The following is a 25,094-nucleotide window of genomic DNA, read 5'->3' on the forward strand; positions in this document are numbered from 1 at the left end:
TAAAAAAACAGCCTTTACTGGATTTAACCATCAAAGAAAGTAACATGCAAATGTGTGTGTGTGTGTGTGTGTGTGTGTGTGTGTGTGTGTGTGTGTGTGTGTGTGTGTGTGTGTGCGTGTGTGTGTGTGAAACTATTCTACACTTCCACCATAAAATTTGCTAGGCAATACGTTTTTATAAGTGTTTCCTCCTTGAATTTGGATTTATCTTCACCAATGCCCCTTTAAACAAACCTTGCTGAATCTGGCTGAAATGTTTTCTATATATAGTCCCCTATATTCAAATCTGAACAGTCTGGATCAATTCTCTCTTCCTTAGAGCTCTCAGACTCTGAAGTATCAGAGCTCAGTGGGAATGAGTAAGAGCGTGCAGTCTGTCTTTAAGATTGAAAGTTTAATCCAAGGTCAATAATAAGATACTTATCTACATTTACTGTATGTAAATGCAAAATGAAAGAATACCTGGGAAGTGAAAGCGCGTGAGTGTAGGTGTGCGATATGCTGCACTTAAGCGTGTCAAAAAAATGACAAATTAAATAATAGCAAAAATGAGAAATATTTAGAATGTTTTCAATAAAGCATTTTATATATATAATAAATATTTTTGACTTGATTTTTATTTGTGTTCATCCAGTCTTGCCTTTATTTTCACTTCTCAGTATTTCGTCACAACATGGCGACGCACTCAGATGCCAGGCTCGAATTAAAGACTGAAAACACACAGGTACTGTACCTCAACCTGCTCTCTGTTGAACATTTATTTCAAATATAATATCATTAACATGTCTAACGCTATGAAAGACTCGCTATACGCATACGCAGGGAACCTGTCGCCATAAATGTGTGTTATTTACGAAGGAAGTAGCTTTAGCCCGCTAACCAGCAGACAAGCCAACTTAAAAGAGCACTTTCAACTTACGTTATTAAAATATCAAGGCTAAACATTGAGATCTACAGCAGCGACGTGTTGAACTTATAGCGCTGACATAAGTGACGGTATGGATTTTTATTTTGAAACTGTGATAATAAATGTTGAATGCACGCGCATGTGTGTGTTGAATGTGGAGTTAGCGAGTTAGCCTGTGGTTTACAGCTTTACTGATTTCACGCCAGGATTATTGTTGGTCTTAATATTTTATCTGAGTTATGGTGTACTAAATAAATAGACCTTTTAAACTTTTAACCAAGGGAAACTGATGAACATGAGGCTCGTTTGCCACCTATTTGGGGGTTTTGCTTGCCATAAGATTTAAAATCGGAATTAACGTTAATTATCTTTCTAAATAAACAATATATGCGCTAATATATGTTAGGAAAACTAAGTATGCTTGAATACATATTTTTATAACTTCATATTTATAAGTTTGTGGTGAATAATGTAATGGTTAGTGTTGACGCATTTTCTTATGCACAGATTATAAGTTGGCACGTGCTTTGAATAAATGCCTTGGTTGTCTCATTTTGTTCATGTCTTAACCCGTTCCGTCTCACTTATTTGTCTTGTTCTGGTTATAATGTAACTCTCTGGCTGTAAACCTAGCGAGCTTTCTGTCTAGGCAGCATTTAAAACATGCGAGATGGCCCAAAATGCTTCCTATGTAGGGAGTTCACTGGAATTTGACACAGCCTGATTCGCGTGTGGCTGCTCTGTGTCTGTAGCACGTGTTCATCTCTCTTTTCCTGTATATGAGTTTGTTTGTACTTGGCTCTGTTTGCAATAAAAATCTTGGCCACTGTCCTAGAACAGTATCTTTGTATTGGATGCGATATATGTCACTTAAATCAACTTACATGCAGTGAGTCAAGGGTTAATGTCAGTGTCAAAACTTCACATAGCTTAGCTTGGTTAACTTAAGTTTTTTTTTTTTTTTTTTCCTTTTTTTGCATTTACACCATCAGGGCACTGAAGTCATGGAAGAAATCATCGGGGTCTGTGGTTTAGAGGCCAGAGGACTAGTTGAAGGAAGCAGTTCACCCCTGGATGTGGAGACTCCAACCCAGGATAACATGGAGGATTTTGCAGGGCTGGTGAGCAGTGAAGAGGAAAGAGGGGAGACGCCAGGAAGGGAGGATAGCAACCCTGACCCCCTCGATGAGGAGTTAGACCCCAAAGCTGAGAAAACCAAGGACAAAAAAGCGTTTGGTTAGTATTCACCATTAAAGGAATGTTTCTGGTTCAATACAATAAATAAACAGGGCCCCATATGACTTTAAGCCGTAGATCTTTTTGTTTTGAAAGACATTTGTTTTGTTGTGATGGATGACTTGTTTGTCAACAACAGGTCATTCTATGCATAATTCTTCCCTTGTTGTCATAGGCAAAGAGGTTTTGTTGCTGATGCAGGCGCTTCATACTTTAGCCACCCCAGAAGAGAAACTTGCTGCCCTTTGTAAGAAATATGCAGACCTGGTATGTATTTGGGGCTAGATAAATGATATTGCACAACAATAGACATATTTCACATAATGTCCTTACAGAGAGAGTTCACCCAAAAAAAAAAAAAAAAAAACCTACATTTGCAATCCAAACATGTATGATTTATTATCTTTCTTTATTGAGGACAAAAGGAGATATTTAGAAGAATTTCCAAGCTGCTCAAAAGTGAAAAGGAAATGGCTGCACAAAGTATGAAATACTAATAGTGATATGTTGAAATGCATTTTTTACCGAAGCAAAATTAAAGTTTTAATTTATCTAAAATCATAAAAAATAATGTTTTAGTAATTAAATTTGGTTAATTCTGTGTAATTACATTTACAATTATGCATTTGGCATTATGCATTTAAAGGATTAGTTCACTTTCAAATGAAAATTACCCCAAGCTTTACTCACCCTCAAGCCATCCTAGGTGTATATGACTTTCTTTTTTCCTGATTAACACAAGAAATTATAATAAATATCCTGACGCATCCGAGCTTTATAATGGTCCGTGTTCTATTTGTCCCGCCCTTCCTCCACTCTGTTTGGATGACTGGCTAAAAAGTGACAGTGATGAGGGCAGTGTTTTACTCAAAGTTGAACATTCTTCAACTTAAGGCGACCGGTAAAAAATGCAGAGTGCTCAGCGCTTGAGTGTGAAAAAAATGCTCAGCGCCTCGTTGCGCTCCTGCCGTTTAAAAAATGCGGCGCTCCCATTAAATACAATTGGAAAAGTATGCTAGCCGCTGGAAAAAATGCTTTGGTGTACACACGGCCTAAGCATTACCAAATGAATATGAGCTGAAGAAAGTGTCTTCATCCACATCCATCCATCATAAACATATTCCACACGGCACCGGAGGGTTAATAAAGGCGAAGAAAGTGTAAATCTCTCGCAGTTCAAAAAGCTTACGCTATGTCCTACGCCCTTCCCTATTCCTACGTCCTTCCCTATTGAACTTACGGAAAAAGTTTACACTTTCTTCATAACTTGAATACAGAAGGCGGTCTGGCAGAAGCTAGATATTTTACTTCATAACTTGTTGAATATGGATATTTTTTTTTTACGCAAACGCATCGTTTCGCTTCAGAAGGCCTTTATTAACCCCCCGGAGCCCTGTGGAATATGTTTATGATGGATGGATGTGGATAGAGACACTTTCTTCAGCTCACACTCGTTTGGTAACACTTACTGCCATTATAAAGCTTGGATGCGGCAGGATATTTAGTAATAAAATAAAATTAGTATATAATACGATTGTGTTCATCAGAAAGAAGAAAGTCATACACACCTAGGATGGCTTGAGAGTGAGTAAAGCTTGGGGTAATTCTCATTTGAAAGTGAACAAATCCTTTAAGGTTTTTTTTTTTTTTTTTTTTTTTTCTTTTTGTTTTTTTAAATCAGTTCATGCATTCCCTGGGAATCAAACCCATGACCTTGGTGTTGCTAGCTCCATGCTCTACTGTTTGAGCTAAAGGAATATTGTAATTGAACTAAGAGCTCAGGATGTCGTGTTCTTGGGTGATAAAGTAAAAACTAGTTGTAGTAAAAGGGGGTTTTTTTGTTTGTTTTGTTTTTTTTTTTTTTTTTTTTTTTGGCGCAATGAGCCACCTCAATATTTAAGCCGACCAATACTCTAGCATTATTTTTGGTCCACATTTCTGTTCAGCTGCATGCTTTTTCATGTTGTGTGCTTGAAATAGATGTTGAAACAGTCAAAACGTGTCCTCAGAGATGTGCTAATTAAATGTCACTGTTTCAGTCAATGATTTTGACCCTCCAAAACAATTTTGGCCAAAAATGATAATTCTCTTTTTGTTTTTTTGTTTTTGCTGTTTTGACCAAATATTTTCTGTTGCTGAAATTTCAGTGCATCACTAAATACTAATGTGTCTTCCTGGGACAGCTGGAGGAGAGTCGCAGCATGCAAAAGCAGGTGAAGGTGTTGCAGAAGAAGCAGAACCAGGTGCTGAAGGAGAAGATCCACCTGCAGAGCGAGCACAGCAAGGCGGTCCTGGCACGCAGCAAACTGGAGAGTCTTTGCAGGGAACTTCAGCGCCATAACAAGAACCTCAAGGTAGAGCCACCAGAATTCATGCACATTTGATTTGAAGATTCATGTTGGCCTTAGTTTAACCAGATAACCGTTGGTGATAACAGGAGGAGAACTCTCAGCGGTTCAGGGAGTATGAAGAGCGGCGCAAGGAGGCAACGCTGCACTTCCAGATGACGCTCAATGAGATTGAGGCCCAGATGGAGCAGCACAACTTGCATAACAGCAAACTGCGGCAGGAGAACATGGAGCTGGCTGAGAAACTCAAGAAGCTCATTGAGCAGTATGAGCTCCGGGAGGAGGTGAGGCAACATCTGCCAAATATGTAAAATGGCTGTTATGCTCTGGTTGAGTCTTTCAAGTCCTCTGAGAATTATGAGGTGCAGAGGTTTCATTTGTTCTGTACTCTGTAAATGTTTAGGTGTTTCATTCATTCATTCATATTGCTTCTGAGATATGATATTTTAGTAGTCATGGCTCGCTGGGATGGTATATATTAGCTGCTGTCACATTTCATGGTTTTACATTATATTTGCTTAATTCTAAACGTGTTCCTCCGACATGCGGTGTCCTCAGATGTTTTGCATGTTTGAGCTCATCCCAAATGTGCAACCTCAAATGAAATCATTAATGCAGCTGGTTCACAGTAAACGCATAATCACATATCTATGTATGCAGGATTATGCATAACATACACTGCTGGTGATTTTAATGTTTTTGAAAGAAGTTTCTTATGCTCACAACAAGGCTGCATTTATTTGATCAAAAATACAGTAAAAACATTAATATTGTCCAAAATACTGTTTTCAACATTTATAATAAGAACCATTATTATTAATTGAGCACCAAAATTAATTGAGCAGCATATTAGAATTAGATATAATATTAGCATATTAGATTTATGAAGGATCATGCAAACACTGGAGACTGCAGTAATGGCTGATGAAAATTCAGCTTTGCAGTCACAGGAATAAATTACATTTTAAACTGTATTAAAATAGAAAACAGTTATTTTAAATTCTGATAATATATGCATCAAACTATTACAGCAGCTTTAAGAAATCTTAATTATTCCAAACTTTTGACCGGTAGTACATATGATCACTTTATCAGGCTTTAGTGTGGATATAATTTGTGAGTTTACAACTAAAAAGAATATTTTATAATTGGTCATGGTGTTTCAGGCTTTGAGTAACAGAATATTTTTAAAGGGGACCTGTTATGCAAAATGCACTTTTACATGGTGTATGAACTTAAATGTGTGTTGGCAGTGTGTGTACACAACCAGTCTATAATGGTAAAATTATTCCACGCTTAAATCATAAACGGTGTCTCAAAATGAGTCATTCCTTTTTTCTATACTGTAACAGTCTAACACAAGAATGTTTATATCACGTAGCTGAGACAATCTAAATGTTCTGTTGTTGGCTTTATCAATGAACACAGAACACGTTTTTCCATTCTACTGCATTACTTATCAATTGATTTTCTATGTAAAAGCGCCAGACGGACGTGTTTAACCATTTGCCATTTGCCATTTTCTGAGATTTTATCTGCATTCTGAGCAGTTTTGAGATATTGAGCTTCAAGGTTTTTGCATTCCATACTGCTTTGTGGACCCTTTTTGTTTTCTAAAAAAAGTCCCAAAATATACACAACTTTAAAAAAAAACACAATGTAAATAAGTTTTAATTTAACTTTTAAAAACGCGTCTCTTTGTTTTCCACTGCCCACATCTTGCATTTTTAAATGCAAAGATGTGCTGTTCGTGAATGCAACGAATAGGAGAGAAAAAAACGCAAGGTCAGTCTAGCGTGTGTTTACATAGAAAATAATGGAAAAGCAGTTCCTTTTAATGTTCTGCATTGAATTAAGAAGTTCAAGGTGTTTCTGTGGCTTATTTTTCAATGGAAAAGTAGTAGATTTTCTATGAATATGTGAGACTTCCATTTCATTAGCAGCTAATATAAATAAAAGCGATGAGAATACTTTTTGTGCGCAAAAACAAAACAAAAATAACGACTTTATTCAACAACTTGAGCCGCTGTCATACATAGTGAACTCAGTGCTGCGCTTTCTTGTTTACGTCAGAACACAGACTCATTATTGGCCGGCTCTTGCGTCAGCGTCACATGCATGCGTCATGCTGTTAACGTGTTCAGCTTCGGCCAATACTGAGTCGGCATTCGGATGTAAACACAGAAGCCTGCACTGAGTTCACTACGCATGACAATGATTCAAATTGTTGAATAAAGTCGTTTTTTTTTTTTGTTGTTGTTTTTTTTGCGCTCAAAAAGTATTCTCGTTGCTTCATAACATTAAGGTTGAACCACTGTTTTAACCATGTTTTCAACTACTTTTCTGGACCTCAAAAGGTGCAATGTCTTTGCTGCCTATGTATGGTTCAGATACCTTCGGATTTCATAAAAAATATCTTAATTTGTGTTCTGAAGATGAACGAAGGTCTTGCGGGTGTGGAACGACATGAGTGAACTAACCCTTTAAACCCCTATTTATATGGCAACAAATACCAGTTTGCAGTATCAAGCTTCATAATGTTTTTCTATAACTAAAATATCTAGAAGTGGATGGCACTGGAATTCTTGCGCTTTCAAGGAAAGTTGTAATTTTCTAAGCAAGTGATCTTTTGAAGAATACTGTAAATGTGACATTTGTCTTTACCCAGCATATCGACAAGGTGTTCAAACACAAGGAACTGCAACAGCAGCTGGTGGACGCTAAACTTCAGCGGACGGCCGAGCTGATGCGAGAGGTGGAGGAGAAACAGCAGAGAGAAAGGGAGTTTGTAAGTATCCTTGTAATAATCCTAATCCTGTTTCTGAGCCAGTCTTAATGCTGAAGGATTGGTACTTAAACCAATAATCTATAGAGCTATAATATGTGGGTAAAGCTATCCTTTAGCATTCCCATTCATAACAATGGCAGTTGCTTGGCTTGAGACCACCTGAAGTATGAAAATCTTATTTGAAATCTTTGCTCATTGGCGCTTAGTTCTGCAGCCAGGTTTATCTCAGCCAATTGCCTAAACCATAAATACCATGTGACTAAACACCCTTGACTCCAGGAAAATTGTCGTCATAATACTGATTGGTTGATCTACATTCTCTGTTAAGCTTCTGAAGGATGCGACAGAGTCGAGACATAAATGTGAGCTGATGAAGGAGCAGGAGCATCAGTTAAAGCAGCAGCTCACTCTGTACATGGACAAGTTTGAGGAGTTTCAGACCACCCTCGCTAAAAGCAACGAGGTCTTCACCACCTTCCGACAGGAGATGGAGAAAGTGAGTGTGTCCAGCAAAAATCTTTTATGTTCACCAAGGCTGCATTTATTTGATTCAAAAAATACAGTAAAAACAGTAATATTGTCAAATAATATTACAATTTAAAATAACTCTTTTTCTATTTTTAATATATTTTAAAAATGTAATTTATTCTTATGATAGCAAAACCATTACTCCAGTCTTTAGTGTCACATGATCCTTCAGAAATTATTCTGATATGCTGACTGGGTGCTCAAGAACTATTCTTTTTATTATTATCAATGTTGAAAACAGTTGAGCTACTTAATATTTTTGTGGAAACTGATACATTTTATTTGTCTACATTTTCACCCAAGCATAAAGCTTTCAGACAATAAAATGATCAGTTCTGATTGTTTGAAAGACAATCAAAGTTTGTAGCAAAGCTTGAAGAATATGATGTTTTGCATGACAATTTTATTTTCTGTGACTGATCAGATGACAAAGAAGATCAAGAAGCTTGAGAAGGAGACCACACTATGGAGGACCAAATGGGAGACTAACAACCAGACTCTACTGCAGATGGCAGAAGAGGTAAGAGGAATAATAGAATGGTTGAGTTTTTAAAGCACACAGAATTGGCTAAAGTCTTATTTCTAAATTCTGTTTAGTAATTTAAGTTGTAGAACAAATGTGAATGTTTCTTCTTTCTGTACTGTAAATCTACAAGTAATTTTAACTACAGACTCGATTGAAAACTGAACTGATGGCACAAAAATGCAAATTTTCTTCCTGATTTTAGTACTACAAACTGAACAACTATAGTATACATGTCTCGACCACTCTCTTATTAATAAGACATACATACATGCATATTTCTTATAAGAGAGTGGTCAAGACATTGTGTATATATGCTACTGTTCAAAGGTTTATATACACCGATCAGGCATAACATTATGATCACCTTCCTAATATTGTGTTGGTCCCCCTTTTGCTGTCAGAACAGCCCTGACCCGTCGAGGCATGGACTCCACTAGACCCCTGAAGGTGTGCTGTGGTATCTGGCACCAAGATGTTAGCAGCCAGTCCTTTAAGTCCTGTAAGTTGTGAGGTGGGGCCTCCATGAATTGGACTTGTTTGTTCAGCACATCCCACAAATGCTCGATTCGATTGAGATCTGGGGAATTTGGAGGCCAAATCAACACCTCAAACTCGTTGTTGTGCTCCTCAAACCATTCCTGAACTAGTTTTGCTTTGTGGCAGGGAGCATTATCCTGCTGAAAGAGGCCACAGCCACCAGGGAATACCGTTTCCATGAAAGGGTGTACATGGTCTGCAACAATGCTTAGGTAGGTGGTACATGTCAAAGTAACATCCACATGGATGGCAGGACCCAAGGTTTCCCAGCAGAACATTGCCCAAAGCATCACACTGCCTCCGCCGGCTTCCCATAGTGCATCCTGGTGCCATGTGTTCCCCAGGTAAGCGTCGCACAGGCACACGGCCATCCACGTGATGTAAAAGAAAACCAACCCGTTCACATGAGAATGTGTATCAATAGCACGCGAGTGTAATCTCGTAGAATAGATACGCCAAATGAGTTTTGGCATGCATATGATACGAAGTTTTTCGCGTGCATATAATACGCTTGGTAGTCTTGGGTAGGATTAGTGGTGTGGGGTTCGTGCCTATTATACGCCGTAAAGTGCGTATCATATGCACGCCAAAACTCATTTTGGCATATCTATTCTACGAGATTACATGTGCGTATAGATACGCATTCTCATGAGAATAGGTTCAAGAAATTGTGATTCATCAGACCAGGCCACTTTCTTCCATTTCTCCGTGGTCCAGTTCTGATGCTCACGTGCCCACTGTTGCCGCTTTTGGCGGTGGACAGGGGTCAGCCTGACTGATCTGCGGCTATGCAGCCCCATACACAACAAACTGCGATGCACTGTGTATTCTGACACCTTCACCTATCAGAACCAGCATGAACTTCTTGAGCAATTTGAGCTACAGTAGCTTGTCTGTTGGATCGGACCACACGGCCAGCCTTCATCCCCATGTGCATCAGTGAGCCTTGGCCGCCCATGACCCTGTCACCGGTCACCACTTGGACCACTTTTGATTGATACTGACCACTGCAGACCGGGAACACCCCACAAGAGCTGCAGTTTTGGAGATGCTCTGACCCAGTCGTCTAGCCATTACAATTTGGCCCTTGCCAAACTCGCTCAGATCCTTACGCTTGCCCATTTTTCCTGCTTCTGACACATCAACTTTGAGGACAAGATGTTCACTTGCTGCCTAATATATCCCGCCCACTAAGAGGTGCTGTGATGAACAGATAATCAGTGTTATTCACTTCACCTGTCAGTGGTCATAATGTTATGCCTGATCTGTGTGTGTGTGTGTGTGTGTATGTATGTATATATATATATATATATATATATATAATGTGTGTAATTTATTCATGTGATCAAAGTTGAATTTTCAGCATCATTACTCCAGTCTTCAGTCACATGATCCTTCAGAAATCAAATATGCTGATTTGCTGCTCAAGAATAATTTTTTTTATTTTTATCGATGTTGAAAACTGGTTGTGCTGCTTAATGTTTCAAATTGTTACTTTCATTTGTCTCGTAGAAAACAGTGCGAGACAAAAATTACAAGGCCCTCCAAGGCAAACTGGAGCGTCTGGAGAAGCTTTGCAGGGCCCTGCAGAGAGAACGCAATGACCTGAACCAGAAACTCCGTGACCTTCAGGGCCCAGTGAAAGATCCTGAGGAAGAAGGTACAGGGCCTCCTGACCCCCAGCCACTGGGCCTCTACAGCCAGCCCTCCAACCCAGAGATGGAGAGAGAGGTAGAGGGAGAGATGGAGGGTTTGGTGCCTGAAACAGAGCAACTTGGGCTTCAGCCTGAGGTATCAGGCACCACATCATCCAGACAACTCATTGACGACTGAGCCTGGCCTTCTGGTGGCCTTTCTTTTTTTTTCTTTTTTTTCGTGGAGGTATATATTTTTGTCTAACAATTATTATCATAAAATTTGTGAGGAAAAAGCAGGACATTAGTGAAGACGCTAACTGCTCTATACGTTGGTAATCCGCTTTGTGGCGAGCACTTTTTACTCCCTTTTTTCTATCACATTGTATTTTCGTAGGAAATGGTCATGTGGTCCAAGACGGCCGCCATGCAGCTTTGTTCTGTATGTTTTTCTTTTTTCTTCCCCCTCCCCCCAATTCTGTTTTCAGCCCTTTCCTGCTGAGCTGTGCTGTGGTTGCGCGTTTTTCGTTTCTCTTTAATAAAAATGTAGCTCTTCGCTCTGACCTCTAGAATCTGAATAAATCATTTTGGATGCATATAATGTTTAATATTGCTATTTGAAAATAACCATACATAGTCAACTAGCCAGTCCAGCTCTAGATGACCAGATAACCTTGAGACTGGAGAAACAGGGCATTAATAATGGAGGAGAGATACATTAACACACACTTACCTACTCATTGGCACTTTGAGTCAGAGCCAAAACTGGTCCATAACAAGTCATTCTTCTATTGCTTTGATTAAAATGGACATGAAATGGAATTTAAAGGAAGATACATGTCTTATAAATAAGAGAGGGGTCAAGACTTCTCACTGCCTGTGACTGGTTTTCATATGAGAATCTGATTAAGGGCTAGTTTGGTTTTGAAAAAGGCTGCTACATCTTTAACAATTATGTGAAATACTAGGACAGGGTCAAACTCTCACTGAGATTTCTATGGGAGGGAATTTTTTTGTTGCATGACAGATGAAGAGAAATGCATCTTTTCAAACAGAAAACTCAATAATGATGGTAAAATGCCATGTGCATTTATATTACATTAATATTCAGTTCAACTTTGCAACCCCATTTATTTAAGAAACAGGGTAGTTTTTGTTCAATCAGGGTATCCAAGCCACTTCAAGCCAGTAGGATTTTTTCCCCCTTAAAAGCAAAAATTGAGAAAAAAAAATTTTTTTTTATTTATTTACCAAAAATCTCTTTAATACTTCAGATTTTTTGAAAAATAGCATAATGCTGTTGATTAGTCCTGATGACAGTTATTGTCTTAATGGGATTTTTTTTTGTTGCAATTTTTTTATGTTAAAAGGGTATTTCACACAAATGTCATAATTTACTCACCCTCATGTCTGTCTAAACCTGTATGACATTATTTTTTCTGTGGAAGTATTTCAAAGATTTTCAAAGTTTTTGTCCATATAATGAAAGTTATTGATTGACTTTCATTGTATGGACTGAGGAAAAAAAAAAAGACATTTTTCAAAAAAAAAAAAACAAAACAACAACAACATGAAGGTGATTAAATGATGACAGAATTTAATTTTGGGGGGTGAACTATCTGATTTTTTTGTTTTGTTTTGTTCATTTGCCTGTCTGAAATGGACAGGTTACAATTTTTTACTCTTTAACTGGACACAACTTTCTCATTTTAAAAGGGGCCTTGATGTATTTGATACTGGATATGCTGAATGTGATTCTCTTTTTTTTGGACTTTATAATGAACAATAAAATGTCTGTAATTCAAATCTTTACATTCAAAATGTTCTGAAGAGCTGCAAACATTCTCAATATTGCATTGTAAAACTATATGTCAAGAACTGTACTGATGAATGTAGAAATTGCCAATTTCACGTCTAAACAAACAGCCTCACAGCCCTTTAAGATCTGGGCTGTGTTTATCAAAAACATTGTGAGCTAATTTGATTTGTGGCAATGGTTCTACTATCTACTTAAGCTTACTATGCTTTTGGGAAATGCAGCACTGGTCATTATCAAGGACACAGGGTCTAGAAACACTTGCCTCTTCAGGTCCATTATAACATCTGGTTCTGTTCATGTCCTGATCTGAACCTCTCACACTGGCCAGTACATTCCTCAAGACTGAATCAAACAAAACATACAGCATTTTCATTCAGTGCGCTTTGAACATGATAATCTTTTAGTTGAATTAATCATATTAACCACAAATGGTGTGTTTTGTAACCAAATGTAGTGGATGAATGCAAAGTCACATAAGTTCAGAAGGACAAGCTGTTTTCTGAGAAACTTGTCTGAATGTTTAACTTGCCAAACTGTAAAACTCAACTATGGAAAGGTAGATCTTCACCAGCTTCCATCACTTGTTTTTATCTATAAAAAAAAAAAAAATCCTGTATTTTTTTTTTTCCCCCTCCATTGTCTAATAAAATCAAAATTCTTATCCAAAATTTGAGGTTATTATAAAAACATCTCAGCACTTGATTTGTGTGGATTTCCTCAATGTAAGTTTCACCTCACTGTCAAATATTTTCTTATCTGCAGAAGTCTGTGAGCAATTATTTTGACACATACATCTGTAATTGTGGTCATGTTAATTCTAAATTTGTGGAGTTGTTGGTACTGTCATTTGTATACTGCTTCTTTTTTTTTGTGGCAAAGCCCCGGTTTGATTCTCAGGTTATGCAAGAAATCTACCTCTTCAGGTATGACGTACTGTGAAAGATGCTCAAGAGAGCTTTTCTTTCTCCCCAAGCTCAGCCGTGACCCCTCTGAGATTGTACAACGCTCTTGTAGTTCTGTCTTGCTTTTCAATAAAACATTTTGTAGAATTTTCCGTACTGTGTCATACCTTGTTTCACCTCATCTTCACATGTCCAAACACTAGTACTATTTAATGAACTTTAAAAACTGTAGCATTCACAAACTCAAAATACATAGCTTCATATGTCGAGACAGGAAAAAAATCTTTAGTTGATCTGTACTTTATTTTCATAAGTGAATTAAGTACAGACAATTATCAACAATTTAGGAATACAAAATCATTTTAAAAGTTATTACAAAAGATTTATTGCAAATTGACACCAGGTTTATGCAGAAAAACTTAAACTGTGATGAGCCACACCAGGCCGTAACTTCTCAGAAGTGATTGAACAAGTGGTGCAGTCTTTCTCCAAACCATCTAAGGCCAAACTTCTCTAGTGAAATGGATGAGGGCTGAACCTTTTAGTCTACAGAAGGACCCTGTAATGGGTAAAGTATGGTATGTATGGAGTAGGAAGTAAAAGGATGGATTTTACGGAATAATACTGAAAAGCAAAAGCTGAGGAGTAAGAAGCCATGAAAGGGTTGTAGATTTTTAATGAGATCAGTTATGACGCCTGGCCCTCCAACTCTGATGCGGGGGTGTCTGGCTCTTCATCATTGTAGATGTTTTCAGCCTAAAATGAGAGAAGTTAATGATGTCAGCAAAAAGTCCTAATATCAGATACTTTAAAAAAAAAAACATCATAAAAATAAATAATGAAAATCGTAAGAATCTACAGTTTTGCTGTACTTACCATCTGCCATACTTGCATAATGTTGTCCTCTGACACAGAACAGATTACCCAGGGTTCATTTGGGTTCCAGGAGAAATCAGAGATCTTAGCTGTATGCCCACCATGAATGAACTGCCAAAACAAACAAAATTCAAGTATTCATCTCATTATACGCTATTAGAGAGTCACAAGTACTGACTCTTTGGTACCAAGCTGATACTAAAAGTTATTAAAAAAAATAATTTTGTACAGGATCAGTATTACCTTGTACTCAGTTGTAATGTTGTCATGATATTGGAATTTCTAACTTCAGTATGTTACAATACCACGGGGAAAAATTATATACTGCCTGCCATATAGATATTTTTTATAATATCACAGTTTTTTGTACATCCATTGAAATTCTAGGCAATATTTTCAAGCTTCAAAAAGTATGACACATCGTAACAGTAATCCACAGGAATCGAGAAGTTTATTTCAAGCCTTCTGAAGAGAAGATTATGAACAGATTTTAATTTTATTCACATTGATCTATTACCAATATAAATATCTCTTGAAATACTACAGAAATTGTAAAAAGTACTCAAATGTAAAAATATCACTAGGTAGTCTTCATTGTAAAAATAAAATACAGATTAATCCTTAAAATTAAAGTTTGATGAGCTTTAGAGACTTTTTTCAAAAACATTACAATCCTACGACCCCACAAATAATGAAAATATAATAATATATTAATAAATCAATATATATATATATATATATATATATATATATATATATATTTGTTATTTATTTATTTATTTGTTATCAATTTTTTGTTATTTATACTAATCTTTAACTTTTTAAACAGAAGAGTGTCATCAATAGTATGTTTTTTGCTGTGGTATTGAAATAGTTATCAATATTCATTAGGGGTGCAACGAATCACAGTTGATCCATGATCCATACGGACCAGGCCCCACGGTTCGGCATTATTAAGATTAATTCCTAAATTTAAACATAATTTCACATTCAAGTGATTTCCAACCATTGGAGTGCATGAAGAGGCGAAAGAGAACTCGATCGCACACTGTTATCTGAGCATACAGCCGCACACACCCGAAGTGTGTGTACACACAGAGGCGCGTTTCAGATAGCGCGCAAACAACAAAAAATTGATTCCTCTTTCACGTCACCTTGCACTTGAACGGACAGATACACAAAATTATGTCAAAATACCCATCTCGGCAAGTATTCTTGTAAACGCAGTCAGTTATGTCTTAAGTGAACGTAAACAATTAAGAAAGAAATCGGATGTGTATCATTAGCTATACTGGATCCTTTTATTAGGTCTTAAAGTGACAGCAACCTATAAATACCTGCTGCTATGTCATTAATGTTAATCAAACAACAAAACACAACTTTAACTGTTCACTTGTCCTTAATAATGTTTAATTATTAAAAGCTAGATTTTTGCTGTGGTATCGAAGTACTTAAAGTGGTGTTTAGTAATGAAAGAAAAGCAAAATTACATTAACCCCCGATTTTTTTTTTTTTGCTGAACCGAAAAATTATCTGATTGGGGATAAAAAAAAAAATAAAAAAAAACTTAATATAATCCAAAGCATGAGTTTAGTGACTAATATTCATAACATTATAGCTCTGTCTGTCAGAATACACATTTTCAGCAAATCTATCTCGACTCACCAGCAGCTCAGGTGGCCCGTCCTCTGCGTCCTCCGCAGACTGCTCTTCTCCAATTTTACTAGAGGACATAAATGTAACAATGCAATCAATATCTGATAAAGGCATTTGTGGATCCAAACACAGTTAGCACCAACAAACTGTTTACATTAAACCAGGAATGTGCATTAAAAAAGAAAAAAAATGTTAATTTTCAGAAATGTCCTGAGATCAATTAAAAAAAAAAGTAGTAATGCCTCATACCTCAGGTCCCAAACATTGAGGCGTCTGTCTGTGCCACTGGAGGCCAGGATGGTCTCGTTATGGGGAGACCACTGGACCTGTCAAGACCATCAGCATTATTATTACAATATGTTATGTTTACATTCTTTAAGAAATGTTACATTGTAGCAGAATCGTGAGTGTTATTTTTGGAGTGTTACCTGGAAGATTTCATCCTTATGTGACTCAAAAGAGTGAAGCTTCAACTTCAGGTTACGCAGATCCCACAATGCAACAGTCTACAGCCAGAAACAAACAGTGAGCATGTTACTTTTTTCTTTTTCTTTTTTCAAACCATTTTTTTTTTTTCATTTTTAAAATGATTTATTGATTTTTTTTTTGTCTTAGAATATAAAAATTTAAAATATAAAAATATATTTGTATACCCTATAAATATATAAAAAACAAATATAAATGAAAATTAAAAGTAATAAATGATGAAAAAGTGTATTATTGTATGAATTTAATTTTTTTAAATGATTAAACAGTTGCCTTCAAAATTGACCTCACAAGTTTCATCAGGATCCCTGAAGGCCAAAGCATGTACAGGTGCTGGTCATATAATTAGAATATCATCAAAAAGTTCATTTTTTTATTATAAATTATTTTTAAAAATGAAACTTTCATATATTCTAGATTCCCTACATGTAAAGTAAAACATTTCAAAAGTTTTTTTTTTTTAAATTTTGATGATTAGAGCGTACAGCTCATGAAAGTCCAAAATCCAGTATTTCAAAATATTAGAATATTTCCTAAGATCAATCAAAAAATGGATTTGCAAAACAGAAAAGTTCAAGTTCTTTAAAGTATGTTCTTTTGTGCACTCAATACTTGATCGGCAGGACATATTACAGTAAATGACTTGCTCCTAGCACAAATTACTGCATCAGTGAAGTGTGGCATAGAAGTGATCAGCCTGTGGCACTGCTGAGGCACTATTGAGCCTTCAGATCATCTGTATATTGTTGGATCGACTGTTTCTCATCTTTCTCTTGAAAATATCCCATAGATTCAGGTCAGGCATATTGGCTGGCCAATAAAGCACAGTAATATCATGGTCAGCAAACCACTTGGAAGTAGTTTTTGCACTGTGGGCAGGTGCTAAAGTCCTGCTGGAAAAGGAAATCAGCATCTCCATAAAGCTTGTCAGCAGATGGAAGCATAAAGTGCTCCAAAATCTCCTGGAAGATGGCTGCATTGACTTTGCACTTGATAAAACACAGTGGACCAACACCAGCAGACGTCACGGCCCCCCCAAATCATTATTGACTTCAGAAACTTCACACTAGACTTCAAGCAGCTTGGATTCTGTGCCTCTCCAGTCTTCCTTCAGACTCTGGGACCATGATTTCAACATGAAATGCAAAATTTACTTTTATCTGAAAAGAGGACTTTCGACCACTGTTCACTGTCCAGTTCTTTTTCTCCTTAGCCCAGGTAAGATGCTTCTGACGTTGTCTCTGGTTCAGAAGTGGCTTGGTAGTCCTTTTCCTGAAGATGTCTGAGTGTGGTGACTCTTGATGCGCTGACTCCGGCTTCATTCTACTCATTGTGAAGCTCTCCCAAGTGTTTGAATCGGCTTTACTTGACAGTATTCTCAAGCTTGTGGTCATCCCTGTTGCTTGTGCACCTTTGCCTACCCAATTTCTTCCTTCCAGTCAACTTTGCATTTAATATGCTTTGATACATCACTCTGTAAACAGCCACCCCATTCAGTAATGACCTTCTGTGACTTACTCTCTTTGTGGAGGGTGTCAATGATTGTCTCCTGGACCATTGCCAAGTCAGCAGTCTTCCCCATTAGTGTGGTTTCAAAGAACAAAAGATACCCGGAATTTATACTGTAGGGATGGTCATTTAATGAAACTCAAATGTAAATATTCTAATATTTTGAGATACTGGATTTTGGACTTTCATTAGCTGTACGCTCTAATCAACAAATTTAAAAAAAAAACCTTTTGAAATGTTTTACTTTACATGCAGGGAATCTAGAATATATGAAAGTTTCATTTTTTAAAATAATTTACAATAAAAAAATGAACTTTTTTACGATATTCTAATTATATGACCAGCACCTGTATGTGTAGCCCGAAATTTCTAACCATTTACAAAATCTAGTTTAAAATCGAGTTTAAACAAGTAAAAAAACATTTTTATCACTCAACCTCTGAAGAAAAATAGCGCAGACACTGGGTAAGTATGAAACTTTCTAGTGTGCATGTGTAAAGCGCCTGTGTTCATGCACACTATCAAATAGAGTATACTTTAAAAGTCTATGCATCAGGCTGTATGCATATGCTAAGCTGAGCATCAAAACTGAGGTGTACTTTGGGCTTAAAGGGTTAGTTCACCCTCATGTCGTTCCAAACCTGTAAGACCTTTGTTCATCTTCGGAAAACAAATGAAGATATTTGAATGAAATCTGCAAGATTTCCGTCCCTCCATTGGCAGTCCACGCAACTACCACTTTTATCACTTTTTAATTTTTGGGTGAACTAATTCTTTAAGGGAATTACGTCCCATCCGCATAAGGAAGGATCTCTAAAGCAAATTTTTCCTACAGATGTATGTGCAATTATGCAGACCTTGTCTGCTGAGCCAGTGGCCAGAATGAACTCGCTGTATGGGTTGAAGGACAGGCAGTTGACTTCGGCCGTGTGGGCATCCACAGAGTGACTGGGCTTTGATGTGTTATTGGATCGTGTGTCCCAGCTGTAGAAGACAGACATTTCATTGTGTAATACAACTTACAGTGCACAGCATAAATGAGTACACCCCCTCTGAAAGTCAGCAATTACTCAATTACTTAGAAGACATGTTAGGGTTCTTCAGAGATGTAATGTTCCAGCAAGTCTGCTTAATCAATTTTCAAAGATGCATGTCAAAATTATTCAGGAAAATAAGATTTTCTTATCAAGGTGATAAAATTTTGTGTAGCAAAAATGAGTACACCCTCCTAAAAGTTACTAAATAAAATGAAATAAAAAGTTTCTGGTGTAAGTTTAAGGCAATGTTTGATCAACAGGTAAGTATGTTGAACCAAAACATTTAAAGAGAAGTAATTTCTTGACAATTAAGTGTTATATAGCCCACTGAATCCTTCTCAGACTTAATGCTGACAACAATGGAAGAGAGAACTGTCAGGAGACTTATTTCTTAGCACAAAAGAGGACAGTGGTACAAGAGGATTACCAAATCATTGTTTTAAGTGTGAAAATATAGCAAAAGTAACACAGACATGTGACAAGGCTCTGAAATAAACAGGCCTTCATTTTAAGCTTTCATTTAGTGAGGAGTTATTTTTTTGCTAGACAAAGAGCAGGAGAAATACCAAGCGAGTGTCTCAGAGCCAGCAAAGCTATGAAAAGAGTGACTGTTTATCTCACAGAGTAAGATGCAGCCTGCAGAAATGACATGCATGGTTGTTGTTCTCACTGGAACTACCTACTGTAGCCAAAGCACAATAAAGTCAGTTAGCCATTTCCAAAGCTGATATTTACAAAATATAGATTCTGTGAATCAATACTCTGGTCTCATGAGACCAAAATCAATCATTTTGGATCTAACAGCATCCAAAATGTTATGGTGTTGCTAGAGGAGGAGTACAGTGAGAAGTGCCTGGTTCCCACAGTAAAGTTCAGTGGTAGTAAAGCTCTTATATAGGGATGTATGAGTGCTGAAGGTGTGAGGGAGTTGTGCTTTATCAATGCTGTCATGAATTCCCACACCACTGTGTAATTTAATATACAAACTTGAAACAGATGATGTTACCCTTTCCTTATTCCCTGCATTGTTGGGCATTTTTTTTTTCAACACGACAAGGAGGATATGCATTCTCCCAAGGTGAAAAACCTTCTGTGGGCATGTATTGCACTCAGTCTTAACACTCTTGAGCACCTCTGGGGGATTCTGAAGAGACAAGTTGAGCAACACTCCCCATTAAAGATCAGGGCATTTAAGGAGCTCATCATCCAGGAGTTAAACAGGACAGATGTGACAATTTGTCATGAACTTGTACACTCCGTGCCAAGAAGGGTCAGAGCAGTATATTCAAAATTATGGAGGGCATACTAAGTACTAGAATATTATACATTTTTTGAATTAAATCTAGGGTTTACTCATTTCTGCAATCCTTAATTTAAACAAAATTGGCTAATTTACTTATTTTATGGCTATTAATGACATATTTCTCAGTTTTTATTATGTATATGTTTAATACATTTAGTTTTGCCATCTTTCCATGAATTGTATTAGTGATCATAAAGAATACATCTTTTGTATTTGTTCTGAGGGGGTGTACTCATTTTTGCTGTGCACTGTAGTTAAATGTTTCTCTTTTTATTTTTTATTTAAAAAAAAAAAAAAAAAAAAAAAAAAAAATTGTCCTACAGTTTCACAGATTCCTGCACAGCAGAGGGAGACCAGAACACTTTGCTTACTCACATCATGAGTTTCTGGTCATCAGCCACAGAGCCAAACAGCGATTCATGTAGAAGGTGCCAGGACACGTCCTCCACCACAGCTGTGTGCCCTGTGAAGATGGTCTTGGCATCTACTATCTTCCCCTCCTTTGGAACAGCACTGATGTCCCACAGACAGATTGTCTAAAGTTGAAGAACAACAGATGATCTTACAACATACAAGTTTCAAGTACGGATGAGTCGATCCGATACTCAGTATCAGAACCGGTCCTGTACGGGCCTTTTTTGTCAGATCAAGCATTTTTATGCATCATCTGAACATAAAGGTCTGTGCTTTTGTTTAAAAGGACTGTATTTTCACTCACTACCAGGTCTGTTAGATTAAAGCACTGGAGCGGTAGATTGAATGAAATGCGTCATTCACACGCATATAGTAACTGCTATTTAAAACTAATGAAAAAGGCTCAGTAAACTGTTGGGTAGATGCAATACACCAGGTGCTGCGCACACACAATCTACTGCTATTCCTGCAGTTCCCGGATGCGCAATGTTGAATTTTCTGTCGAATTTGAACCACTGAAAGTGAGGTATAGATTTTATAAACTGATCAAGAAGAAAACACTGAACTAGTATCGGATTGGTAGCGGTATCGACATACTCAAGGTTGCAGTATCGTTATTGGTATCGGACATGAAAAAGTGATATCGAGCCATCCCTAATTTCAAGTACAAAACTATGTTAGGTCAGTTTGAATGCAAGATCACTCACATGGTCGTCTGATGCACTAAGTAAGTTTCCACTCAGGTTGGGGTTCCAGGACAAACCGTATCCCTCCTTCTGATGTCCCCGCAGTCTCAGGTCTGGACTACACTCTCCACTGGGGTCTGCAAATAGACAATTTAGACTTATTATTCAAAGCAAATGGCTTCACACATAATTTAATACAGGGCTGCAACAACTAATCGATAATATACTAATCTGATTATTGACTGTCGACAGTCACGTCACTTTAAGCCGGGCACACATTTAACGACTAGATAAAACATTCTAAGACTGAGCTCAACACACAGCAATTACTTCCTTTGACTGAAGCAGATTTAAATACTTACACATGGATTTTGAACACTGACTGTAATCACTGACTGAATGCAACTGGATCTGACTGGACGCATTTGAGCACGATCAGTTATAAGTATCAATTTACATTCATAATCGGCCTTACAATCGTTAAGTGTGTCCCTGGCTTTACATTAGTGAATAACATTTCTATTAACAAAATGCATCTGAAAAATAATGGAAGCCAGAGTGTGAGCTGATGCGGTGCCAAAGTTGTCCTAAACATGAGCTTAGAATCTTTATATTAAGCTACAAACAAACCTAAGTATTTAACATGACTTGCCCTGTTCAGGAGCTCAGCATATGCGTGGACACATTAGAGACCAGTTTTCCCCAGCATGCAACTAAAGTCACGCGAGAATTTTCATTTTGCAAAAAGGCTCGTCCTGACATCAATCGAGTCTCCATTAAACTTCACAGACTTTAGTGAAAAAGCACTGCCGCACACATACGCACTAAACAGACTGTGCACAACAGAAGTGCAATAATTCTGAATTTTATATACATTTTGTATATAAAATATACAATCACATTGGAAAGGTCATGCGTGACGTAGGCAGAAGTACCGCAGTAGGAAGAAAACCCCCATCTCATTTACTCCTCCAAATTCAAGAACATCCAACAACGTTGTTTTCTCTTTTTTTTAGTAAAGGCCATTTAACTTAGTCTTTGCTCGTTTGCATTGTAAACACTTGCTCGGTACTTCCGCCTATGTCACGCGTGGCCTTTCCAACGTGATTATGTAATGCGCATCGCAGAGCAGTGCAAGACGAGCATTTGTGGTTAAAAAGTATATATATATATATATATATATATATATATTTTTTTTTTTTTTTAGAAAATGGCTGATCGTTTCACTACATAAAAAGACTCTTATTTCTCAGCTGGGATCGTGTAGAGCCCTTTGAAGCTGCACTGAATTGAATTTGAAGCTGCAATTTGGACCTTCAACCCTTTGGTAACTGTTGAAGTTCATTATATGGAGAAAAATCCTGTAATATTTTCATCAAAAACCTTAATTTTTTTTTTTTTTTGACTGAAGAAAGAAAGACATAAACATCTTGGATGACATGGGGATGAGTAAATTATCAGGAAATTTTAATTCTTAAGTGAAACTTAAAGCGAACTTTAATATATTGCAGGGCTTCTTCGGATCAACTGAAAGGCACTGACCTGGTTTAGATGGGTGTTTGGTATAGTCAAACACCAGCACGTCAGAGGTGGGGGTCTTGGTGGCGATGATGCAGGGGTTTTGTGGCATGTATCTGGCTCTATTCACTTCTCCTTCATGGTTGATCTTAATCTCAATCTCGATCTTTCCGCTCACTGATCCAAACCCTCCAAACTCTGGAAAAAGACGATTTACAATCATTAACAATGTCCAACTTCTGATCTCTGTCCCAGTTTTATCAACTTTATTTGTGAAAAGTATCAGTTTGTAGCATTCAACTAAATAAAAAATTAACAGCCAAATTCATTGGCTCAGTTTACACTTGGTATTAAAGGGATAGTTCACCAAAAAATGAAAATTGTCTTATCATTTACACATGCTCATGCCAAAAACCCATAAGACTTACGTTCATCTTTGAAACACAAAAGAAGATATTTTTAATGAAACCTGAAATCCGTATGAATCGAGCGGTTTAATCCAAGTTTTCTGAAGAGACATGATTGCTTCATATGAACAGATTTAATTTAGGCTTCACATATAAACACAGATCAACACACAAACATAAAGCAATTCTCAACCGTGCCTTGCTTTTCATAAGGATTACTTCTTGATACTTATTTTAAACTAGGCAATTGTGGATGCATTTTACTTTCAATTGAGAGACAGAAATCTTAAATATTAAAAATATCATAGTTTGTGTTTTCAAAAATGAAGAAAAAAAGTCTTATGGGTTTGGAACAACATGAAGTTGAGTAAATGATAACAGAATTTTCATTTTTAACTGAGCTATCCCTTTAACATCCATCTTGGGTTATAAACACTAAATACATGTATAAAAAAGATCCATCACATTCTCAAGTTGTCAAAAATGCATGTGGCCGCATCATATTTGTGGAATGATTCAGTCTTATTGATCAACTGAATCTGGATTTCCCCCCAACGTCCTGACCATACCTGCTGAAGAAACATACATAAATTTGATTTTAGTATAATGACTTCTACGCAAACAATAATACAAAATTAGCATCCAATCATTGTCAGATCAGCTCTAACCTCCTTTCTCGCTGTCGTAGTGGGACGCATCAAATTGAGCGTCGTCATTAGGGATCTGAACACTGGCGATGACTAAGTGGTTCTGCTCATCTGAAGTGTGTGTGCCCAGCACCAGCCGATGAACTGCATAGTCCTTTCCCTCAGGCCTGCACAATGATAGACAATGATTTGCAGAGTCCTAGTCACCTGTTATGTTTCAGAAGGTGGACAGGATAGTTCCTGGATTACCTGTTCACATCAGGAAGCCACTGCACCGTTAAACTCGGCCACTCAAGTGCATGTGTCATAACAAGATCGTATAGGAACGGTGTGTTTTTCTTCCAGATCTTGTATTCCTCATTTATTACTCTCTCCTCCACTGCATCATCATACACTGAGAAGAGAGAACAGAAGGATAAATTCAGGTCATATGCATCCAAATGAACATTTCACACATTTCACAATAACTGCATTGTAGGATTGCAGTGGGCAGCAAGAGCTTGCTTTATTCTCATAAATGAGCAGTAACTTAAGTGTAACATGATAAAGTTGCCTAACTTATAGTTACACCGCAGCATATGAACGATGGAGGGAACTTAGAGAACAATGGCATTTCGATCTGCTTTGAGAAACCATTATCTGTATTATTCAAGTCAGTAGAATCATTTAATAATGCCAGTAGGTTTAAGTTAACCGTGAGTACTTGGTACAGTAACACTCATTCATTCTCATGTCTGTATGTGGGTCACATCCATTAGCACTTTAGGCTAAAGCTAGCAAACTCTGTCAAAGAAAAAAAAATATGCACGTAATTCACTACGCAAAAAGTTTACCTTCTTTGTCTGCCATTTTGGCGTGTTCTTCTGCGGGTAGGCCACTGAATGAATTATGGAGTTTAAAACCAAAAAACAGGGGAAAAAACAGGTTTTTAGGGTTTTACGCTCACGCCTCCGTCACTTGCAATACCAGTTCGCGCATCCCAAAAGCGTAAAATCTATGAGCTAGAGCTGTCCGATTCATAAGCGAGTCATTCTTTTGAACCGACTCTTTTTTATGACTTGGTCAAAACGATTCACAAAGAGCTCGTAAATCACTTACAGATGGCTTTTGGTGTTTGGTGATAAACGTTTAGTATTTCATTCAGTTATAATAATTGCTCATTATTATATTCATGAAGTCAAACTGAATGGAAAATATCTATGTTTAAACGATTTAAAATTGACATTTAACATATCTCTCTTGTTTGTACAATATGCTTGGTTCTCAAAAAAATGCTTGATAGCCAGCTTTGCTGAGTAGTAAAACTGTGAAATGTACTCATTGGCAATAT

General features: G+C 37.2%; 2 protein-coding genes across 4 annotated transcripts; one reads left to right on the forward strand and one right to left on the reverse strand.

The window, feature by feature from the left end:
* Positions 1-466: 466 nt before the first annotated feature.
* Positions 467-13,377, forward strand: txlng (taxilin gamma). 2 transcript variants are annotated; one of them, XM_051911835.1, is made up of 10 exons: positions 467-485; positions 660-724; positions 1,900-2,143; positions 2,319-2,410; positions 4,327-4,497; positions 4,581-4,775; positions 7,160-7,279; positions 7,608-7,775; positions 8,232-8,327; positions 10,383-13,377. In XM_051911835.1, the coding sequence occupies exons 2-10, from the start codon at positions 674-676 to the stop codon at positions 10,701-10,703; spliced, it is 1,458 nt and encodes a 485-aa protein (XP_051767795.1). In that variant the 5' UTR covers positions 467-485; positions 660-673; the 3' UTR covers positions 10,704-13,377. The 2 variants fall into 2 exon arrangements, with proteins under 2 accessions (XP_051767795.1, XP_051767796.1); XM_051911836.1 differs by lacking the exons at positions 467-485; positions 660-724 and adding an exon at positions 793-996.
* A 132-nt stretch (positions 13,378-13,509) lies between these two features.
* rbb4l (retinoblastoma binding protein 4, like) lies at positions 13,510-24,773 on the reverse strand. 2 transcript variants are annotated; one of them, XM_051911842.1, is made up of 12 exons: positions 24,598-24,773; positions 24,014-24,158; positions 23,786-23,931; positions 22,735-22,908; positions 21,214-21,329; positions 20,468-20,628; positions 18,610-18,736; positions 16,186-16,263; positions 16,007-16,083; positions 15,767-15,824; positions 14,102-14,212; positions 13,510-13,981 (listed from the first exon to the last, which is right to left on the reverse strand). In XM_051911842.1, the coding sequence occupies exons 1-12, from the start codon at positions 24,611-24,613 to the stop codon at positions 13,913-13,915; spliced, it is 1,278 nt and encodes a 425-aa protein (XP_051767802.1). In that variant the 5' UTR covers positions 24,614-24,773; the 3' UTR covers positions 13,510-13,912. The 2 variants fall into 2 exon arrangements, with proteins under 2 accessions (XP_051767802.1, XP_051767801.1); XM_051911841.1 differs by having other exon boundaries at positions 22,735-22,911.
* Between the last annotated feature and the right edge of the window lie 321 nt (positions 24,774-25,094).

Source organism: Ctenopharyngodon idella, chromosome 11 (genome assembly GCF_019924925.1).
Source record: "Ctenopharyngodon idella isolate HZGC_01 chromosome 11, HZGC01, whole genome shotgun sequence".
Classification (NCBI taxonomy): domain Eukaryota; kingdom Metazoa; phylum Chordata; class Actinopteri; order Cypriniformes; family Xenocyprididae; genus Ctenopharyngodon; species Ctenopharyngodon idella.